Source organism: Dermochelys coriacea, chromosome 11, assembly GCF_009764565.3.
Source record: "Dermochelys coriacea isolate rDerCor1 chromosome 11, rDerCor1.pri.v4, whole genome shotgun sequence".
NCBI lineage: Eukaryota > Metazoa > Chordata > Testudines > Dermochelyidae > Dermochelys > Dermochelys coriacea.
The window spans coordinates 10,404,867-10,426,054 of NC_050078.2; the positions used below are offsets into that span (position 1 = coordinate 10,404,867).

The following is a 21,188-nucleotide window of genomic DNA, read 5'->3' on the forward strand; positions in this document are numbered from 1 at the left end:
ATCTAGTTGCTTGGCTTGCACAATGTTTATATGAAGCTACTGGGTAGATTAAGATCTTTTGGGACTGTCGTTTCAATAAAACTATTCAAGTGTAGCTCAGATTTTACAGATTAATTACTTTCCTAGTGTCTGGTGGATGCAGGCATGTGGTTGAAAGCAAATTGTCTACAAATCAGTTGAAAGAGAAGCACTTCTTTGGTTTATTTTTGTTTTTGTTAAGGGGAAGCATTTGAAGGAGTGATGGGGATGCAGAATCAGAAACACTTATTGAGGGTATATTTCCAACTTGTGCCTTAAAAGGTTTTGCAGACTCAGTGGCCTCTTGGACATTGCTGCCACTGGCTCTTAAGTGCCTTTTTCTGTCTATGCATGGCTGGGATATTGTACTTATTCCTCCTGTGTAAAGACTTTAAAGTAGTACTCCAGCTGTTGTTACTTCCAGGGTTACACTTATCTCTGAGGTCCATACAGAATCTTCTAGCTAGTACAGAACACAGCTCTCAATTCCGGAGAATTGATTGCTGGTGTGAAAACCTGTACATCAAGCCTTCATTGGCTTCTAAGTTCATTCAAAGTTCATACAAAGTGATCGGGATTGGTTGATAAACTGAGCCCATTCAAACAAAATGTGTTTTAATATAGCCAAATGCAAGATCATACATCTAGGAAACACAAATATAGGTCATACCTACAGCATGGGGGGAATGCACCCTGGAAAGCAGTGACACTAAAAAGTATTTAGGGATCATAGTGAGCTCTGAGTGTGAGGCTACTGAAAAAAGGGCTAAAGCCATTCATAGATAAACAGGAGTAGTGGGTAGGAGTAGGGAGGTGACTTTACCTCTTTATATTCATTAGTAACACCATGACTATAATATTGCATGCAGTTCTGATGTCTATTTTAAAAAGGATGTTGAAAAATTGAAGAAAATGAAGAAAAGAACCACCAAAATTATTAGAGGACTGGGGGAAATGCCGTACAGTGAGAGTCTTAAAGAGCTTAATCTGATTGGCTTATCAATAAAAAGATTGAGAGGTGACCTGAGTACAGTGTACAAGTACTTCCATGGTGAAAAATATTGGGCACTAAGGGTTCTTTAATCTAATGGAAAAAGGCATAACAAGAACCAATAGGTTGAAAGCTGAAACAAATTCAAATTAGAAAAAATAAATTTTTAACAGAAAGGGTGATTAACAAGTAATTACCAAGGGGAGTGGCAGATTCGCCTTCTCTTGATGTCTCCAAATCAAGACATGGATGCCTTTTGGGAAGATATGCTTTATTCCATGGGTAGTCAATAGGTGGACCGCCAAAGGCTTTTGACCAGACCACAAAACTCCGGGGGGGAGGGAGGGAGGAAGCGGCAGCACATGGGTAATAAGTGCAGGGGGTTGGAGGAGCAAGCACAGGTAGATGAGTGACTGGCCGCATGCTGGCAGGCTTTGGGGAGCTGGGGCTCCTGGGTAAGGTGGAGGAGCCTGGCACCAACACTCACCCTGCTACTGCCACCTTCTCCGGCCACACTTGCCTGCGACTGAGGAGCAGCATGAGCAAAGGGGCCCAACTGCCTGCTCTGCAGGGGCCACAGCGCACTCCAATGGTCAGAAGGCACAATTGCAGCTTAGTTCTATCTGCAGTTTAGCCCAACTGTGGCAACCATGCTTTGTGCACCCATGGTCAAAGGGGGTCACAGCAGAGGCACCATTTAGGCAGGGTGTGGGGACACCTGCCCCCTGGGTTACCTGTCACCCCTCAGGCGGCTGGGGCTGACATCAGGTGCGCCCCGCCGCCCCGCTTGCCCTCTCTCCCTAAGTGCATCCCTGGCAGGTGCGCAGGGCTGACATGAAATTTATGGGGGACAGGTGCTCCTTCGCCTTCCCTAAATGGTACCCCTGCTGCCCCAAGAACTCTATCAGGTGTGCGGGGCTGACAGCGGGAGCCCTGTTGCCCAGATTTTGACAGCCAAGTAGCCTGTGGAACCACAGTTGAAGTCTGTCTCTTCCTCCTCCCCCCGCAATCAAAATCTGAAATGGTGCCCCTGGGTCACAAACCCCACAAATAAAATGCCCACAATTCCACCTTAACTGCTGAGGGGTGCATATTTCCTGTGTCTCTTAGGGAAACGTCCTCTGATTGGCTTCATTTTCCCTTGCTAGTCAATAGGCAGACCCTCTGGTGGACTGCCTATTGACTACCCTGGGACTAAAGCATTGGCTGCATATTTCCTTGCTGCAATCAGGACTGCTGCAGGAAACAGGCGGTGCTCTCTACCCCTGCCCCTCAGGAGGTGCCATCCTTACCGGAGACAGGAAGCAGAAGAAAGTGTTCTGTGGCCTGCAGCAGCTCTGCTCTTCCCTTCCCTCTACTCCTGTGACAAGAAGAGGGCTCTTGTGCCTTTCCTTCCCTGCACTCCCCCATCCCTGGCCTGTGTGTGTGGGGTGAAGAGCCCTAGGAACTGCAGAAGAAGCAAAGGTGAGTCAAGGTAGTCCCATCTCCCGCACTTTTGACATTTAATGGCATTGTGTCTAAACTTGGCAGCAAAAAAGGAAAGTTGACACCAAAAACCGTTCACTTAAAGAAGAGTGGACTGACGCTTACTGTTTTATTTTGCCACAGCATCCGAAGGGTTGACCAGTAGGTTTAATTTGTACAGACACTGTGGCTGTTGTGGAACTATCAAATGGCACTACAAAACGAACCACATGGATTTTGATCACAAATATCCCCGGGCTCCTTTTTCAGATCAGACAAGATCACTTTGTTAAAGGATGTATATTTTCAGAGCACAAATATTATTTCAAAGGCCACTTGTGCTCAGGAAAAGGCAACTGAAGCTTCATTGAGATGTGTGTGGACAATGGCAAAACACAGGAAACCTTTCCCAGATGTGGACATTATTAAGCAATGTATGGTTACTACAGCTGAAACCCTTTTTGCAGAGAAGAAAGACGTTGTTGACGCATTCATACAACTGCCAATCTCAGACGCTACAGCTACTAGGCGCGCTGAGATGATGGCACAAGACTTTTTCAAGCAGTTGTGTGAGAAACTGAAAATAGGAAAATGTTCCATGGCAGGGGACGAATCCTGTGATATCAGGGACACAGCTCTGCTCCTGCTGTATGTCCATTTTTTTCATGGAGAGAAATTTGTGGAGGATTTGTTGTCCCTTATACCACATGACAATCTTGCATCAGGTGAGGATTTGTTTAAACTGTTTTGTCTAATGAAGGTTTTGATGTGAATCAGACTGTATCAATTACAAGAGATTGCACTCCTGCAATGATCAGTACTCACTGAGGGCTTGTGAAATGTCTGAAAGATCTGAACTCCAGTCCTTTGCTTTCCTATCACTGTGTAATCCGCCAAACCGCACTTTGTGCAAAGCTTAGCAATGAGAATGCTAATGTAATGTCAATGGTGATTAAACTTGTCCACTTCCTTCGGTTCAAGTCATCACTGCAACACAGGCAGTTCAAAAGCTTGCTTTCAGAAGTATCTGGTGATTACGATGATCTGTTGATTCATGATGACATCTGCTCGTTGAGGAGAGGGCAAGTACTTAGAAAGCTGTGAGAAATTTGAGTTCATGTGGAAGAATACCTGCATAACATTGCAGGGGAAAAGGCAGAAAAGCTACGTGCATTTTTAAGGGATACTACCAGCATGAGGATATTGGCCTTCCTTGTTTATTTGACAGGCCACTTAAATTATTATGATTTTGCCCCATGGCTATAAATTAAAATGTAGTGGATCTCCACAGCAGTGTCGCTTCATTTCAAAACAAACTTAGTCTCTTCAAAAGTGATTTGGAAACTGGGGAGACGCTGCATTTTCTGTCACTGCTAATCTGCCAGGATACTGCAAGTGTGAATCACATGGAATCATCTCTGAACAGGCTTCTTCAGAACTTCCAACAGAGGTTCTAAGGATTTGAAAGTGTTAGGGACATCATCTTGTTTGTAAGGAACCCATTCGTGGTATAAGTAAATGGCACTTGGTGTGATCAAGCAGGCATTACTTTGGGACAAACACTATGGAGGAAGGCCCCTGTGTAAGAGGTGTGCCAGGTCATCGGGTGTGTTGGGGGGTAGGGCTTCAGAAAAAACAAACACATATTGAGAGTGATTCATGGTCAGAACAGAAAAATGAAACTGAGGAATTAAATGAAATATTAACACCTTAATGCTCAAGAGCTGTTGTACAGTGACTCCTTTTGCAAATGGTTACAAAAAATTCAGAAATGAAAGGTGCTTCCCATACTGTAACCTTTTCCTAATCCTTCCCATGTAGTAGTAGAGAGAAGAAAAAAGTTAAGATATGATCCTTGTTCAGTGGCATGTTCAGCAAAGAAGTTTTATAAATCACTGGTATCTTTTGTGGCACCTCCAAGATGATCATATTTTCCTAATTTAGCACTTTCAGTCTCTAAGTTGGAGCTGCAAACTTCTTACCATTGATAACTTAAAACAGAAGACACCTGTTGGAAAAATACTAAGTCTATGATGGGTAGGATTGTTCCCTAGATGTTGCATAGATTCCACCCCTGACTTTTAGAAATTCTTCCAGAGTTTTAAAGATTACCAGTCTCTTGTGTATTAAATCTGTATGAGGTATGGTCAAATCCTGTCTCATGTTTTTGTTTTATGATGGCCACTGAGGAAGAGGCACTGTTTCTGTTTTAGCAGTCACAAGAGAGAATCTTCAGGCAATTTGGGGTATTTTGCAGGGAGGTGGAGTGGGAGGGCTTTAATACCCCAGATTCACCTCGTGGATGAAACACTAAATGGGGACCAAAATGCTTGGAAAAACTTGCTAAACAGCAGGAGCTAATTTATCTCCTTGAACACATACACATGGCCAGGAATTGCCTTGTTATATATGAGGGCAGGAATTAGTCCTAAATAAAAGCTTTCACTCAAATTGTATGATCAACAGTTGTTGTGACCTCCCATGCAACTACCCTCTTCTCCTCACTTCCTTATATTCCACACCATGGTGCATTAAAAAGTTAATTAGTAAACAGTAAGGACATAGTTTTCTTCTCTCACCTATTTTACATCAGCATTATTCCTGAGTTATATTTGTGTAGGTGAAATAAGATGTGGGCCCAGTAGTACATCATGTCATTTGCTGTATTTAAATACATATAGTAACTCCTCACTTAAAATCATCTCGATTAACGTTGTTGCTGATCAAATAGGGAACATGCTCGTTTAAAGTTGTGCAATGCTCCCTTATAACGTCGTTTGGCAGCTGCCTGCTTTGTCCACTGCTTGCAGGAAGAGCAGCCGGTTGCAACTAGCTAGTGGGGGCTTGGAACCAGGGTGGACCCGTAGCCCCCCCATCAGCTCCCCACTCCCCTAAGTTCCCTGTGCGGCAGCCGCCCAGCAGGCTATCAATTGCTGGCAGTTCAGCTGTCCCTCCCCTCTCTGCCATGTGCTGCTCCTGCCCTCTGCCTTGGAGCTGCTCCCTGGAGCCTCCTGCTTGCTGTGTGGGGGGGAGAAGAGGGGAGCTAATGTCAGGATGTCCCCCTGCTTCTGCATTCCACTTATCCCATCTTTGATAGAGCAGGGTGGGACGCATGACAGGGCTCAGGTTGGAGGGAGCTTCTGGGCAGCAACTGCCTTCTCAGGTTGCTAATCTGCTTAACAAGGCAGTTTACTTAGAGTGGGTTCAGCGTACTTAAAGGGGCAAGGCACATCTCTCTCTCACACAGTGTGTGTCTCTGCTCTCTGTCTGTCATGCTGTCTCCCCTCCCTCCATTCGTGCTGCCTTGTAGAGTGTGAGGCTACATTAATAACAATGAGTTAACCCTTGAGGGCTCAACCAATTGCTAGTTCATCATTTAGCAGTAAGGTATTCCCTGGGAAATATCCCACCCTCTGACTTCACCACCTCAACCAAGCTTCAATATCATCATTACTGTGTACCAGTATTAAATTGTTTGTTTAAAACTTATACTGTGTGTGTGTTTGGAACCTAATCCCCCACACACACACACCCTCCCCATTTACATGAATTCTGATGGGGGAATTGGATTCGCTTAACATCGTTTCGCTTAAAGTCACATTTTTCAGGAACATAACTACAACGTTAAGCGAGGAGTTACTGTATTATATTTCAGAGTTTAGAGGGCTGTGTTCCCCACCCAAAGCCTTGATAGATATTTAACAGTGGGGGAGAGGTTTTCAGTATGTTCATATGCAGAAGTACAAGGAAGTCAGTTTTTTTTATTATTCATCTAGCCAAATCAAACATTGGATTGTGTATGTTACAGGGTCCTTTAAAAACCATGCCTTAGAGAAATGTTATAAGGTGTTCAACTTTGTGTAAGTTTTATTTGTAGTTTGTGTGTGATTATTGTATACAGAAAATTACTAGTAATCTGTTTCAGGATATGTGCCTTAGATAGCATTTTGTATAATAAAAGCTTTAAATTTAAGAGCAGCTACTAACTTCAAAGCTAAAATATATGAAGCCTTTAGAGTAAAAGAACAGATACTTAACAATAACATACTGTAACTGCAGTTTGGGAAGTCTTTGTTGGATTATTATCTTCATTAACTAAGGTGGAAAAGGAGTTAAGAGAACTAAGATGTGAAATGTAAAAAAAAAATAAAAAAATAGGGACGCATGAGCAATGAGACCATTGTCTAAAATATTAAAATGTCTGTCTTATTAGCAATGAAACTGTTGTCTAAAATAAGCTACTTGTCTGACATTCTTTTACTGATTTTCTTTGGTGGGGCAGTTTCAATGTGCTGCATTATTCTTTAACCAAGGGGAATTTTTGGGTGTACGTGCATATTAAGAAGAAACAAAAGGTCAAAGAAATCATCAGCACAATGTAAAACACTTAAAAGCAATGCATTATAAATTTGTAGTTTAGGAACTCCAGGTTTAGACTTCAAATTTGGAAGAGTTGAGGAATTATCAAATACTTCATTTTCTTTATTAGGTTAAATGGGTGATTTTCAGTTAAATTTCCTGGCATGAGATTAAGATTAAATTTAAGGAAAGACACTAAACCTTGGATTATTAAAGAGAGACTCTTCTGACAGAAGTGAGAGTGACTACAGACCTCACTGTTTTCAGAATAAAACATAGAACAAGGGCTGTTCAAAATTTTTGTGTCAATTATTTTTCAGTGGAAAATTGTTTTTTATTATTATTATTATTATTATTATTGCAAAAGTCTGCTATGAAAACTTTTAATTTTTCATCCCAAAAGTGAACATCTGAAAATGGAAATATTTTGATTTGTAAATGTTACCTCACGGAAGTTGTAATTTGGTTGCTAATTCTTCTCTATGGGTCTGGCTTCCTGACTAGACTTCATTTTCCATGATGTACCCTTTCCCTCTCCAACAGGGGAGTCTGTGGTGTATCTTGGGAGCTGTAATCCAACCATAGAACCCAGTGTGTACATGTGACTACAGCTCCGATGAGGCACTGAAGCAGCATTTCCAAATCAAAGTAAAATGATTTTTTTCAGCTCAACTTTTTTTGGTATTCGAATTTCCACCAAAATATTGACATTTTCCATGGAAAAATCAGACACAATTTTCAGCAGAGGAAAACTCACATTTTGATCAGCTGTATGTGGAACTTATTTCTTCAGTTTAGCTTTCCCACAGCCACAATAGAAACCACAAATGAATAAAGGTAGAAGACTGTGGTAGTAAAAGAGGGAAAACAAAAGCAAACAAGGTTGCTTCAGGGGAAAGAAGGCATTAGACTGCATGTGCCACGACCATATAAATGTTTAATAACAATGCGGACCTTTTATATTGTAATGGTGGGGTTTTTTATTAGATATTCAGGAACTACAGGCATAAATATGGTGTGAATACTTAGCTAGCTAGAAAGAAAACTTGAAGTTCTTTTCAAGTGATGTCCCTGTGGGTGTTCCATTTGTAGGTGCGGCAGTGCCCCCTGTGCCTGGGATCAGAAATCTTCATAAGCAGTGCTCATTGGACTGCACGTGCGCACCTCCCCACTCTCGTGCTGTGTGCAGGACATCTCTATAGTGCTGTGCGGTCCAACCGTCCACAGTTCTTCTCTACTGCCTTTGATTTGGGATGGAATCCACAGCAGAGCCCACTTCTCCAATTCCCTTACTAGGTAGTGCTCTAGCTATTAGTGTAGTGTATTTAGTATCCTCTTCTCATTCTTTCTTCTATCTTTAAAAAAATTTTTGTTGTTGATATTCCTTCTAAATTTTTGAAAAGAATCGGTCATTCTCTGATACTGTATGCTGCAAAACTGAGAGCAGGATTTAAAAAATGAGCATAGCAATGAACAAAAAGTGCACAGGGGAACTTTTCACAAATGTGTTTCTGAAGCCCACTTAGGTGACCTCCACTTACTGCTGCACCATCATATGTCTGAGCTACCAACTTGTCACTGAATGTAAACTGGCACACCATTTCAACATAGTGAAAAAAGGCCAACCGCAGTTCAATTGTTGCTAACTTCAGGAAAACCAACCAAGCAATCTGTAGCATTACCATTCTTGCTGACATAATGCAGTATAGTCGAAAGCTGAGACTTATTGGCGATACCTGAGGTTTCGTCCAGTAAAATAACAAATGGCGTTCCTCAATTTCTTTGACAATGACATTAAATCGGACATTAGTTACTGCTTTGATGAGGTCATTTTGAATTCTGTTTGATGTTCCCAAAAAAACAGTGGAGGTTTCCAGATGCTGCTTGAGTAAATGATTGAACTCACTGTCTAATTCTAAGATTTTTACATAACTGCTCTGTCTCAGAGAATCATCTGATTTGTTATGCCCATGAAATGCCAGCTCTTGTTCTCCAAGATGACCTACAACAGCAAATTAATTGTTGTCAGAATCAGACTATTTAGCAAATTTTTTCATGTGTTGTCTCACAGCAATTCTCTAGTGCTCATCTAAGTGAAGATCAGTGGAAGCTTGTCCCAGTGTTTGTAACTGTATACAGGGTGCTAGGTGTTTCTGGCTATTTCATGATGTCTACATTTTGTACATAGTTTAGGTCATTGTATCATGCCTTATTCCACACTTTCTTTTCCTTGACAAAAGTGTAGACAGGGCCAGCATTATAGCTTGTTTCTGCACACCTACAGATCCATTCACATTTATACATTGCTTCACAGAAATACGGTTTCAGATCTTTTCTTGCTTTTCTGTAAGAACTCACTAATTGAAATTTTGGTTTTAACCACCCATTTACTATTATTTGTTTTAATTATTTAGTGACTTGCACTAAATTAACTAATTTTGTACTAAACTGATTAAGAGTTTAAGCCATTAGCTTTGGTCTATCATAGATGGTTCATTTGTACACTTGCATGCTTTGTATATTCAGTTGTACACTTACAGTGGGAGTTCTCTCTGGCTTGGTCTCAGCTGTAGGATAGTACTGGTGAGGAAAACATAGTAACAGTGATCGCTGCCATCCTCTTCCTGGGCATACTTTCCACACTTGTGTTTTGCCATTAATGAGACACTATTCCAGCAACCTGTGTGGAACTTTAATCTATGCCTTTGGCTTTTACAGAGAAATAATGTTTTGTAAAGTGCTGGCTAGTCAGAGTATATGGTACAGAACAGAGAACAGAAGAACATATGAAGCAGAAGCATATAAAAAGGCATTTTTCAAGGATGCACTTTAAAACAGGAAAAGGATCAGGTGTGCTAATGAAGTGGAAATAGTAGGGGGGATATCTTGGTTTTTAAGCACCATAAATATTTAAGTAGATTTTGTTTTAGAAAATAGTAAAGTTTCAAATTAATTATGTATATAACTATCTAGGGGCTTTGTTTAACTTGGCAGTTGTGCATATAATTTGTCTATAGTGTCCTATATGAATTTCTGTGTTCTCCTGTCAACAAGTAAATTTATCCGAACTTGGCTAATGGCTACCACTGACTGACTGCTGCTTATGTTGGTCCCACTCTCCAGCACATACCTAGTGTATTCAGTTACACACTTGCATGCCTGATGTTGCACGAAATGGCGTCCTCCACGCAGTGTTTCCTTGCATGTGTGGTACAAGCTAGGTCACACTGTATGGAGGATCTATTTTAAAATGGCATCTTCCATGCTCATTTGGGCAAGGGGTCTGGACAGAATGGAACCACAGGCAGCTAGTTTTTCAGGGGCACACAGTGCATACGTTGCATGCATGGATGGCACACCCCTGGTGCAACTGAACCAGGGCTGGACTTAGTTAACTGCATTGGTAGATAAGAACAAACAATGTTCAGTTGTAGTTCAGAAATGGTGAGTAAGCCCAGGATTTCTGCAAGTTTACAGAAAGGGGGTTTAGAGCAAGAAGCATTTATTAATATTTCTTATTTGCCTATTAGTATTTTAGCTGTTTTAAGTTTCATGTAATTGAATAATTTAGATTTTTTTTTATTCCACTAGTCTGTGCTCCCTGTGACACAGAAATCCTACCAAATGCAATGCTTTCTTTTGCTGTGAATTAACTACAAGTTGTATGGCCATATAGATATGAAATGTATGGCCACATAAATATGAAATGTACAAGTGCTGTTTCATTGGATGTATGCCATATTTCATAAGGCTATCAAGATTTAACTCTTGTCAAGGTATATCCATTTTTCTTCTGTTTACTGATGACAGAAATGCATCATCGTTAGTATTTGGCAAATGAAATTACAGCACTAAAGATGAAGTTGTTTTTGATCTAGCAGCTTCTCAATCCTGAATCACAGATTTGGAGGGAAAAATATTTAAGGAATCAATCAATTATAACTTTTTTTTTTAGAAATGTGTTATACCCACAACCTCTGACAACTTGATCTGAGCACATCAAAAACTTCTCTTACTTACAAGTACTGCAAAGAAGGCAAATTTTTCCAGTGAATAATTTATTTCTTCAAGGTGAAATGTAAATCTGCTTTATGAAAGAATGTAGCAAACCTCCTGCCCCACCCCCCAAATCTCACTACTTCATTTAGTGTTCAAAAAAGAATGTGTGGGGTCCATTTCTCCCTCTACATATGTAGTCCAGAGATTATTAAATTTCAGATCATGTTATTGCCTGACACTTCAGTTGTGCATAATAAGGAACCTTCAGCATGAGCACCAGTGAAAATGTATAGTATTTTTTCTTTTCTAAAGGTGCTTATGTATGATTGGCCCAGGTCCTGCAAAAGGTTGGAGCTTGAATATAGAGAGGTCTGTATTTTACAATGTGAAGTCATGGTTGATATCTGTAATAACAAAGCTTCATGGTTGTGTAGGTATTTATGAAAAAGATGGCGTGTCAAGAAGCAATTTCAGGTTGCATGTATGTGAATGTATTCAGCTTCATTCTTAGCATTATTGCTGCTTTATTTTTAAAAATTATAATATATTGCCATTTTTGTTTGTCTTAGGTCTCCGGGTAACAGTGTTGTTAACATCCTCCCTCATGGTGTTAGGAGCTGGCCTAAGATGTATACCACTGTCAGATCTAACAATAAGAAAAAAGTAAGTGGAGAATGAATATATATATATATAGGTGTGTTTTAAATGTCCCTGTTTTCGCTGCTGTTCCAATGCACAGTAATGTCAACACGGGTTTTCCATATCAGACTCTGATATGTAGAAACACCCATTAAATTTAAACTAACTGTAACACTTCTTTCTTTGTTTCTCAGAATTGATTTTAGCATAATTCTTTTACATGGTATCTGAGGATTGCAAAGCACTTTATGAACTTCAGTTAATTAAGCTTCACCACACCCCTGGGAAGATAAGCATTAATCTTAGTTTTACATATGAGGAAACTGAGGTATAGAGAGGTTAAGAAACTTGCCCAAGATCATACCGTTAATCGTTCCACATACATTATTTATTTGCAAATGTTAAATAAGTAGCTTACATTTTACGTATTGGACTTCCGAGGTCAAAAACTGAGGCAAATGAACTAATATGAAAGTGCCCCTTTGCATACAGTGTAATACAATTGTCATTCCTTTGAAATTTATATTTTAAAATTACTTGCTTTCTATGTGTTTGAAACGTGTCCGTAGCACACAGGCAATGTCAGAGTTGGGAATAGAAAGTAGTATCTCAATAAAGCCACATAAATCCAAACTGTTCAGTTGTGCCTTTCTTTAGAATGTCTTGAATTTGGAAGCCTGTCCATAGTACTGGATACAAGTCCTATTTTTATGGTCACGCTAAATGACCATTTGTTGTTCAGCCATCTTTATTTGTCTGGATTTATACACTCTTGCCAATAAGAGGCAGCATAGTAACACATCTATACAATACATTTCTTTTTCTTCGGAAAAGTATAGTAGCATTGACTCTTGAGTATTTGTGTGTGTGTGTGTGTGTGTGTGTGTATCTTATTATCTAGAAAAGAAGTTAATTTTAAAGGATTTTTTGGTCTGGAAGTGTCTCCTTATTTTAGAAACTCAGTGGTGTATTTAACCTCATGTGTCTTTGCTTTCAATAATAGGAGCAGGACAGTTGACTTTCTCTAGGACCACATGTATTTGATTTTTGTGGATCATTCAGCAGAGAACAATGAAATAAAAGGAACTTTTTTCATTCTCCTAGCCTTGCTCCTGAATTTCAGCCAGCCACGTGCTAGTACAGAGTACTTGCATTGCTCCAAAATGAAATATCAATGTGGAAACTTTTTTGCTGAGGAAAGAACAGTGGCTTTTATTTTTGAAATGCCATGTACATTGTAGGGCAGATATTTACAGACTGCAGATCAGGTAAGTTGTAAAGAGAGAGTTGGATGGTTCTGGGGACAGCTAATGAGATAAGACATCTAGATTATTGATTCTAATTGAGACGAGGTCAGTAGTGAGTAAAGTTACCATAACCTGATGACTAGTTTAGTGACCTAGGTGTAATGTGTTGATGATTTCATTCCAATTCTCAGATGACAATTATGTATATTACAAAAACCATAGGTACGTCTGTTATTAACCATCTTTGTTGCTAGTTGCAGCAGGTTATTCAAGGATTGAAAGGGCTGTGAAGTGAGGTTGAAGCATGTTGTCAAGGCAGCATGAGGAGGAGTTCTTGCTGATTGCCCATGCTGTACCTGTTCTGTGGATATGTAGCAGTACTCAGTCTACAGCTCTGTCAATCCGGTATCTCTCACCAGCATCAAAAATTAAATATTACAAAAATGTGTCAAATAGTTTAAATGCAGTGGAATGAAATATTTTGTACTCTTCCACGTCTAATCTGCTATAGTAGGGTTACAAAGCACATAAGCACCAGAGATAATGTATTCTCAAACTGCAGGGTTGCCTGTGGAACAAGTTTCTTGAGAAGATCAGATTAATTAAATCAGCCTTTTTGAGTAAACTTTTCCACCATGTCCACAATGAAGGGAAGAGGGAAGAGAAAAAAACCCACTCCCTTATAGGTATTTTTTTCACCAAGAGCCTCTTAAATTAGAGAAGGGAGAGCAGTTAAAGACTCAATGAAGACCAATAAGGATCTCATCATCCATATCTAATTTATCAGGGAAGCTCTTAGCTATTGTGGTGAGGTGTGCTACTGAAAACCAATAGATCGATCGGTAGCCTGAACAGAATCCTGATGGAGAAGGTTACTTATTTCATTTGTTTGTGCTGTGAAAATAAATATCATCTCAAATTGAATTTGATAAAATTGCTAACTATTTTGCCTGTTCTATCAAAGTAGAGAGGGGTTTTTTTTTAGGAATTACAGCTCTTCCCATGGAAATAGTTTGATCTTTTAGATTGTGTGATAAAAATATACAGAGGATTAATTATTTCCCAACTGTGTGAAAAAAGGCTGTTCTTTTTAATGTAGAATTTTTGTGACAACATAACTGTTCACACCGTACATGTAGCTATCTCCTGTTAACTCTGCATTTTGAGGCAGAAGACTGAAAGCCAAGTTACATCACTTGAGAAATCTTTTATCCAGTAAAACTGTGCTTATTGAAGTAGGCATTCTTGGTTTATACAGTTTTTTGTTTTTTAAATTTTGTAACAGTTGGCTGTGCCCTCAACTGTGCGGTTATTCCAAATACTTATGTACATAAATATGATATGAGCTTTCATCAGCCCATAAGATTAACAGGTTTCAGAGTAGCAGCCGTGTTATTCTGTATTCGCAAAAAGAAAAGGAGTACTTGTGGCACCTTAGAGACTAACAAATTTATTTGAGCATACGCTTTCGTGAGCTACAGCTCACTTCAGTGGATGCATTCAGTGGAAAATACAGCAGGGAGATTTATATACTTAGAGAACATGAAACAATGGGTGTTACCATACACACTGTAACAAGAGTGATCACTTAAGGTGAGCTATTACCAGCGGGGCGGGGGAGAGGGGGAATCTTTTGTAGTGATAATCAAGGTGGGCTATTTCCAGCAGTTGACAAGAACGTCTGAGGAACAGTGGGGGGTGCGGGGGGGGGCAAACAAGGGTAAATATTTTTACTTTGTGTAATGACCCATCCACTCCCAGTCTCTATTCAAGCCTAAGTTAATTGTATCCAGTTTGCAAATTAATTCCAATTCAGCAGTCTCTCATTGGAGTCTGTTTTTGGAGTCTCTACGTAAAAGAATAAATGGACACAAATCAGACGTCAAGAATTATAACATTCAAAAACCAGTTGGAGAACACTTCAATCTCTCTGGTCACTCGATCACAGACCTAAAAGTTGCAATTCTTCAACAAAAAAACTACAAAAGGTTAAACCCCCCCACCCCCCGCTCTCCTGCTGGTAATAGCTCACCTCTCCTGATCACTCTGGTTACAGTGTGTATGGTAACACCCATTGTTTCTTGTTCTCTATGTATATAAATCTCCCCACTGTATTTTCCACTGAATGCATCCGATGAAGTGAGCTGTAGCTCACGAAAGCTTATGCTCAAATAAATTTGTTAATCTCTAAGGCGCCACAAGTACTCCTTTTCTTTTTAAGATTAACAGGTTATGCTTTGGCAATACTTGAATAGTTTGTTGTTCCACAAATAAAGTTGTCTTGAATTGAAAGCTGATTTTCTTCTTTATGCCTATTTTAGAAGGTGGTATAAGTTAAATTCTTTTAAACACTTTTGAATATTCTGTAATGATTACAGTCCAAGGAAGAAGCTATAGAAACATATGTAATGGATACCCATGAGAAAGTTGCAAGGATGATATGATGAATAGAATTAGAAGAATGGTTTTTGGGTTTTTATTTTTTTTTCAGTCTCAGCTTGGCCTTGTAGACATTCCATCCCAAACACTTTGGCAACGTAGTATTAAAGTTGCTCAAGCACATTTTCTATCAAAGCTGTCACTAAAAATCCAGGACTTCCATCCACACTGACTCACATGCTTTACTACATAAACAGTATAATCCCCAAATATAGAATCCACAACAAACTCCTCAGTTCTAGTGTATAATCACACACAATGTACACGTCCAATACCTCAAAGTCACACACAAACAAAACTTAATACTGACCTCAGCTGACATGTGTCCTATATGCATAGGTGTAGTGGTAAAGTCTGTAATGTGACTTGCATGTGAGAAAGTATGAAGTCAAAATTAAGTTTGTATGACTGAGGAATTACATTATGGATCTGTTCCCAGGGCAGCTGATCCTTCTGGTGAACCTACAAGAGGGGGATCTGAGTGCATTAGCAGAACTGTAAAAATAGGACTCCATGCCAAAGATTAATAAATCTAACAGGCTGGACTGAAGCGCATGGATGAAATGGAGAGGTGTATATATAGTGGCATGAGACTTTTGGACCCAGGGTACACAGTGGTGCTAAGGATTGGTGGTCTCTCACGCCTATGTAGTTAGTATGTAGTAAATGTAATATTCATTGTTACATTTAAAGAAGAAAAAATCCTCCATTAAATTTATGTAGGCTCAGACCAGACACATCTAGACTTTCTCAGATAATTGCTGTTATAAGTGTCAGGGATATTATGGTAAATTTGTAAAATTGTAAAAAAAGTTATTTAAACTAATTTCTAAATGTGATGAAAGCCTCCACATCTCTTATATGCAGATTTAAATTGGGTTTTTCTTATCTTTTCAGTTTGCATTGAATCTAAAATATTTGTGATTGATATGAACGCAAAATTTTCTCCATCCAGTAGACATCAATATTTATTCTGCTTGTAAAAACAGACTAAAGAATTTTAAATATTGTATGTAAAATGGAAATGCTCTGTGGATTTTCTTTTTTTTTGTTTCAGAAGTGTTTCAGTCCAGAAACACTTGTCTAAAAGGGAAAGATTTTACCAGCTATGCTGGTGTAATTATACCCATATAGTTGCACCAAAATAAATGTGTTTGCATGGACACACTTGTAACTCTGTTAGTTTAATAGTGGCTTTTTTTAGATTAGCTTAGAACCCATCCAAAGTGACATAAACCAAATAGAGGAAAATGTGCTGTTACACTGGAATAACAGAATACTCAGAGGGAGTTATACCAGTATAATTATATAGCTATAAATCACACCCTAGTTTATACAGCTATAGTTTGTCATATAGATAAGCCTTAAGATCCTTCATGTTTGATTTGGATTTGAGTGTCAGTCTTAGGGCATGGAGGGTCATTAGAGAAAATTGAGCACTGGGCAATGCCTGCCTGTCTGAGGAGACATGGAGTTCTTCTGTGTTATAAACTTTACCTCTTGGAAACTTAGAGTACTGTCTAACAGGAAGGTGCAGTGTTTTATGGACAAGTGCCAACCATTTTATGTCTTAATTTCCAGGAGTACTAAAATGCTTAATACAAAATGGTAATGTCTTCCTGTGAAGGTGTGTTTTGTTTTTCAGGTTTGGGCTGTGGTATGAGGTTCAACTCAAATATTTTTACAAATTTACCATAATATCCCTCCTTGATATTTGGAGAGAAGACTCCAAAGAAGTGCAGAGTATTATTGTATTCTTTTACATTTCTCCTCATATGGCAGCCCTTCCTTGAGACTTTGTTTCTTTATGCTGTGTCTCATGATTAGGCAATGACACAATTGTTTGTTTTTGGGCATGCAGCAACTCATGTCATATTGGGTCTTCTAAAATTTGTTCACATTTAGTGAATTTGCCCTGCATTCATCCTGCTTTCGCGATAACCTTTCTTGGTTATAGGGTTTGAGAACATCTTTAATAACACTAAAAGAAGAAAAATAACGCTATTGAGCTGGGTTTGTTTAGTTTTCCATCAGTAGTCTCTTAATAACAAATGTTGAAAAGAAGCTTTCATGTCATATGGCCCCATCTTTCAAACTTGGATAAAGCTTTGACCAAAAAAACATTGCAAGTATATGACAGCTATGATGGCTGTACAATAACATGGTGTTATGATGTGAGGATTTGAGTGAATTTGTCACTGTACTGTTGGGAGATCTCGCTACACTGTTATGTTGTTGCCTTTTAACTGTTGGTATGTCTGACAGAGATGTCTTGTCTTGGCCTGATATTGCAGTATTTGTTTCATTGTAAATCCTTGTCTTTGTCTTGGCAGGCTTTCAGCAATATTAGTTTAAAAGTAACTACACTTTTTCAATTATTTTTACTTTAAAAACAAAACCCATTGTTTTTTCACAACTTTACTAGTTTTTTTTTTTAACACAGGTAAGAGAAGAGATATACCCAGTTTTAGTATCTGAGAGATGTTCTGATCTGATGTGAGTCATTTCAAAGTCAGCTCATTCTCTAATAACATGATAGATTGTGATGAGGCTGCAATAAGTGCATACCGACTGCTCCCAGAACTTCTGCGTGGAGACATAAGAACCACCACCACCACCACAGGAGAGAAGCCAGAAGAAGGAGCATCAATTGCTTGTACGACCAGGCAGTAGCATCCAGTATCCAGAAGCTCTCCGGGTCAAATCGCCCTAAGGCTATGAGAGAGATCCTCGTGTGACAGTGCTGCCTGTGGGAGCCAGCTGAGGTCACTCAATTAGGGTGAACTGCGAACAGAACGGAGCAAACAAACCCCAAATGCTGGTGGATATTCCAATACTTAGATTTACCAAGCCAGCACAAAACAGCTTCTGTAGTACCTCACTGGTTACTCAGAAATCCAAATAATGCAGTTCCCTTAAAGTACCCAGCCTCAGGTCTCCATCCAGACACGCATGTCAAACATATGATGATAAATTCTGAAAATCTTATTTCATCATATAAAAGAAAAGGTTCTCCTGACCCCAAAGAACCAGGCCTCAGACCCCAGTCAAATAATAACATAGATCTTACTCCAAATACACGCTTACAGTCAATTCTTATTAACTAAACTAAAATTTATTAAAAAAGAAAAGAGAGAGAGTGTTGGTTAAAAGATCAATATACATACAGACTTGCTTTCAATTCTTGAGGTTCAGATACATAGCAGAGATGAGTTTGTAGTGGCCAAAAGTCCTTTTAGAAAGTCCATAGGTTATAGTCCAATGTCCATATTCAGGGTGACTCCAGTCAGTGACTGGGGATCTCAATTCTTGTGGCTTAAGGTTTCCCCCCTTGAAACCCAAAGTAGATCTGAGATGAAGAAGGATTGTGTCCCAAGGTTTTTATACATTTCCAGCAGCCTTTTGGCCTGAGAAAACAATAGGCTTAACTTTCCTTCTTCCAAACATCATGGCAATTAGCACAGGATAATTTATCCATTAAACAGTTATCACAATCTTCAAAGAGACATAGACAGTAATACTATTTCACTCAAGTGTCTTCCTAAATGTTAATAATCCTCTTTTGATCTTTGAATCAAAGCTGTAGTAATAGACAAGACTTGTTTGCTTACATCACAAGACCTGAACAAACATCTACCCTTCCATCTCTAACAATGCAGGCTTGCATTTCAAATCTCTATTTATTTATATATCTTCCTAACCAGTCTTTAAAATTCGGCCATGGGTCAGGTCAGTCTGTGAGTTAATTTGAAATGAAAGTCACCTTTTAATGAGATATTATATTACACTCATAACATCACACCTCGACAGGCCTTCATCTTACTGCACAATCCCATCAGAGAGACTATTCTCATACTTCAAGGGTATGTTTAACCGTGTAGCTCAGAACGACATGTAGCATCCAGAATGCCTTCATCCTCTACTTCATGTTGACTGTGCAGGGGACCTGTATCAAGACTTTACATCACAGGAAGTAGAGACCAGACACCAGACTTACAAAGACCAAAAACACAGCCCCAGGAAAAGATGGCATTCGCTATCACGTCCTGAAAAAACGAGACCCCGGCTGCCTGGTATTAACTGCACTTTTCAACAAATGGAAACAATTCTGCCGTACTCCCAGCTCCTGGAAGAAGTCTGTGACAGTGCTCGTCAACAAGAAAGGCGAGCGAGATGACTCCAGCAACTGGAAACCTATCTCTCTCTGCTCCAACATGTACAAACTATATGCCAGCTGCCTCACGGCTAGGATAACAGACTGGTCAGTGAACGGAGGAGCATTCAGCTCCATCCAGAAAGGCTTCATGTCATGCGAAGGCTGCTATAAACACAACTTTGTCCTTCACACTGCCATCCACGCGGACAGGAGGGCACGGAGGCAATGTGCCTTAGCATGGCTCGAGCTGACTAATGCTTTTGGATCGATGCCCCACTAACACATTTTTGCCACTCTGTGAGAGTTTGGGATGCCTGAAAAGTTTCTCCAACTGATCCAGGAACTTTATGAAGGCTGCATCACCACCTCCACTCCATGGAAGGAGAGCCACCTGAAATTCCTATCCATAGTGGTGTGAAGCAAGATTGTCCCCTCAGCCCCATTGTTTTCAACTTTGCCATGGAGCCGCTCATTCAAGCCATCTCCAGCAGGCTAGGAAGTTTCGACCTGTACAGCAACAGCATGAATATCCTGGCCTTTGCAGACGATCTGGTCCTGATCACAGGCAACCCCGAGTGTCTCCAACAAATGCTTGACATCACCAGCCAGTCTGCCAACAGGATGGGACTCTGCTTCAATGCTAGGAAGCATTCAACATCCCTGCATATCGATGGCAGTAGAAGGGTCTCAGTTCAGGCAAACGTCTTTTCAGATCCAGGGTGAACCTGTGATCTTCCTCGAGAACAGGAAAGCATACCAACATCTTGGCACGCCCACGGGTTTCCACATCCAACAGACACCTGAGGATACCATTGTGGAGATCCTATGAGATGTGGCCAGGATCGACGACTCCCTACTGGCACCACGGCAGAAGATCAATGCCTTGATCCCCTGTATCTCATTCGTCCTGAGGGAATCTGCCATGGTGAAGGTGCCTCTGAACAAGGCAGACAGCACCATCAGGCAGCTAGTGAAGAAGTGGATGTTCTTCCCCAGAGAGCCAGCAATGAACTGGTGTACATCTTGCACAGGCAGGGCAGTGCCAACGTCCTTTGTATGGATGATCTGTGCGCTGTTGCAGTGATCACTCACGCCTTTCACCTTCTGATGTGCCTGGACGCAATGGTGAGGAACATTGCAGAAAGTGCCATTCAGGATGTCATCAAGAAGCGAATCGCCAGGATCCCCTCCAACCAAGATGTCGCCACCTACCTGAGTGGATCACTGGAAGGTGAATTTGGAAGAGACGGGAGACTTTGCTTCACTCTGGACTCGTGCCCGCAATGCTACGTGACAACTAGAGAAGCGTATCTGCTGCCACTGGACATGGTGCAAGGAATGCCGGGAACTGGGAGTCTTGGTGCCAAAGGTGAAGAACACAGACCACACAGTCCTCACTCTGAAAGCTAGAACCATGCTGGAGAGGACCCTGAAGGATGCTATCCACTACTAGAATGTGGAAAACCTGAAGAAGAAGCTGGATCAGGGCAAGGCATTCGAGGTGATGTGCAAGTGGGACACCAGCAACCACTTCCTCCTCAGAGGCAGCTTCACCCAATTTGCTGACTGGAGCTTCTTCAACAGGGCCCAGCCCAACTGCATTCCGCTGAACGGCGCCATCTGCCACGGGAATCGGGACAAGCAATGTAGGAAGTGCGGCTGTGCCAACAAAACACTATGCCACCTGCTGTGTAGCTGCAAGCCGCATTCCAGAGCCTGGCAGATGTGACACAACGCCATCCTAGATTGCCTGGTCAGAGCCATCCCACCATCCGTAGGGAAGGTTGCCATGAACTCCACCATCCTCGGAACCAATAGCCAACTGCAACCAGACATTGTCATTACCAACGAGGACCAGAAGAAGATCATCATGGTG

General features: G+C 40.4%; 1 protein-coding gene across 1 annotated transcript in view; it reads left to right on the top strand.

Annotated features, from left to right (window-relative positions):
* SLC49A4 (solute carrier family 49 member 4) overlaps window positions 1-21,188 on the top strand; it is a 141,185-nt gene that overhangs the window by 33,947 nt on the left and 86,050 nt on the right. The window contains exon 2 of the mRNA XM_038421665.2: window positions 11,401-11,494. Coding sequence (XP_038277593.1) covers window positions 11,401-11,494 — 94 coding nt within the window. The remainder of the gene's footprint in view (window positions 1-11,400; window positions 11,495-21,188) is intronic.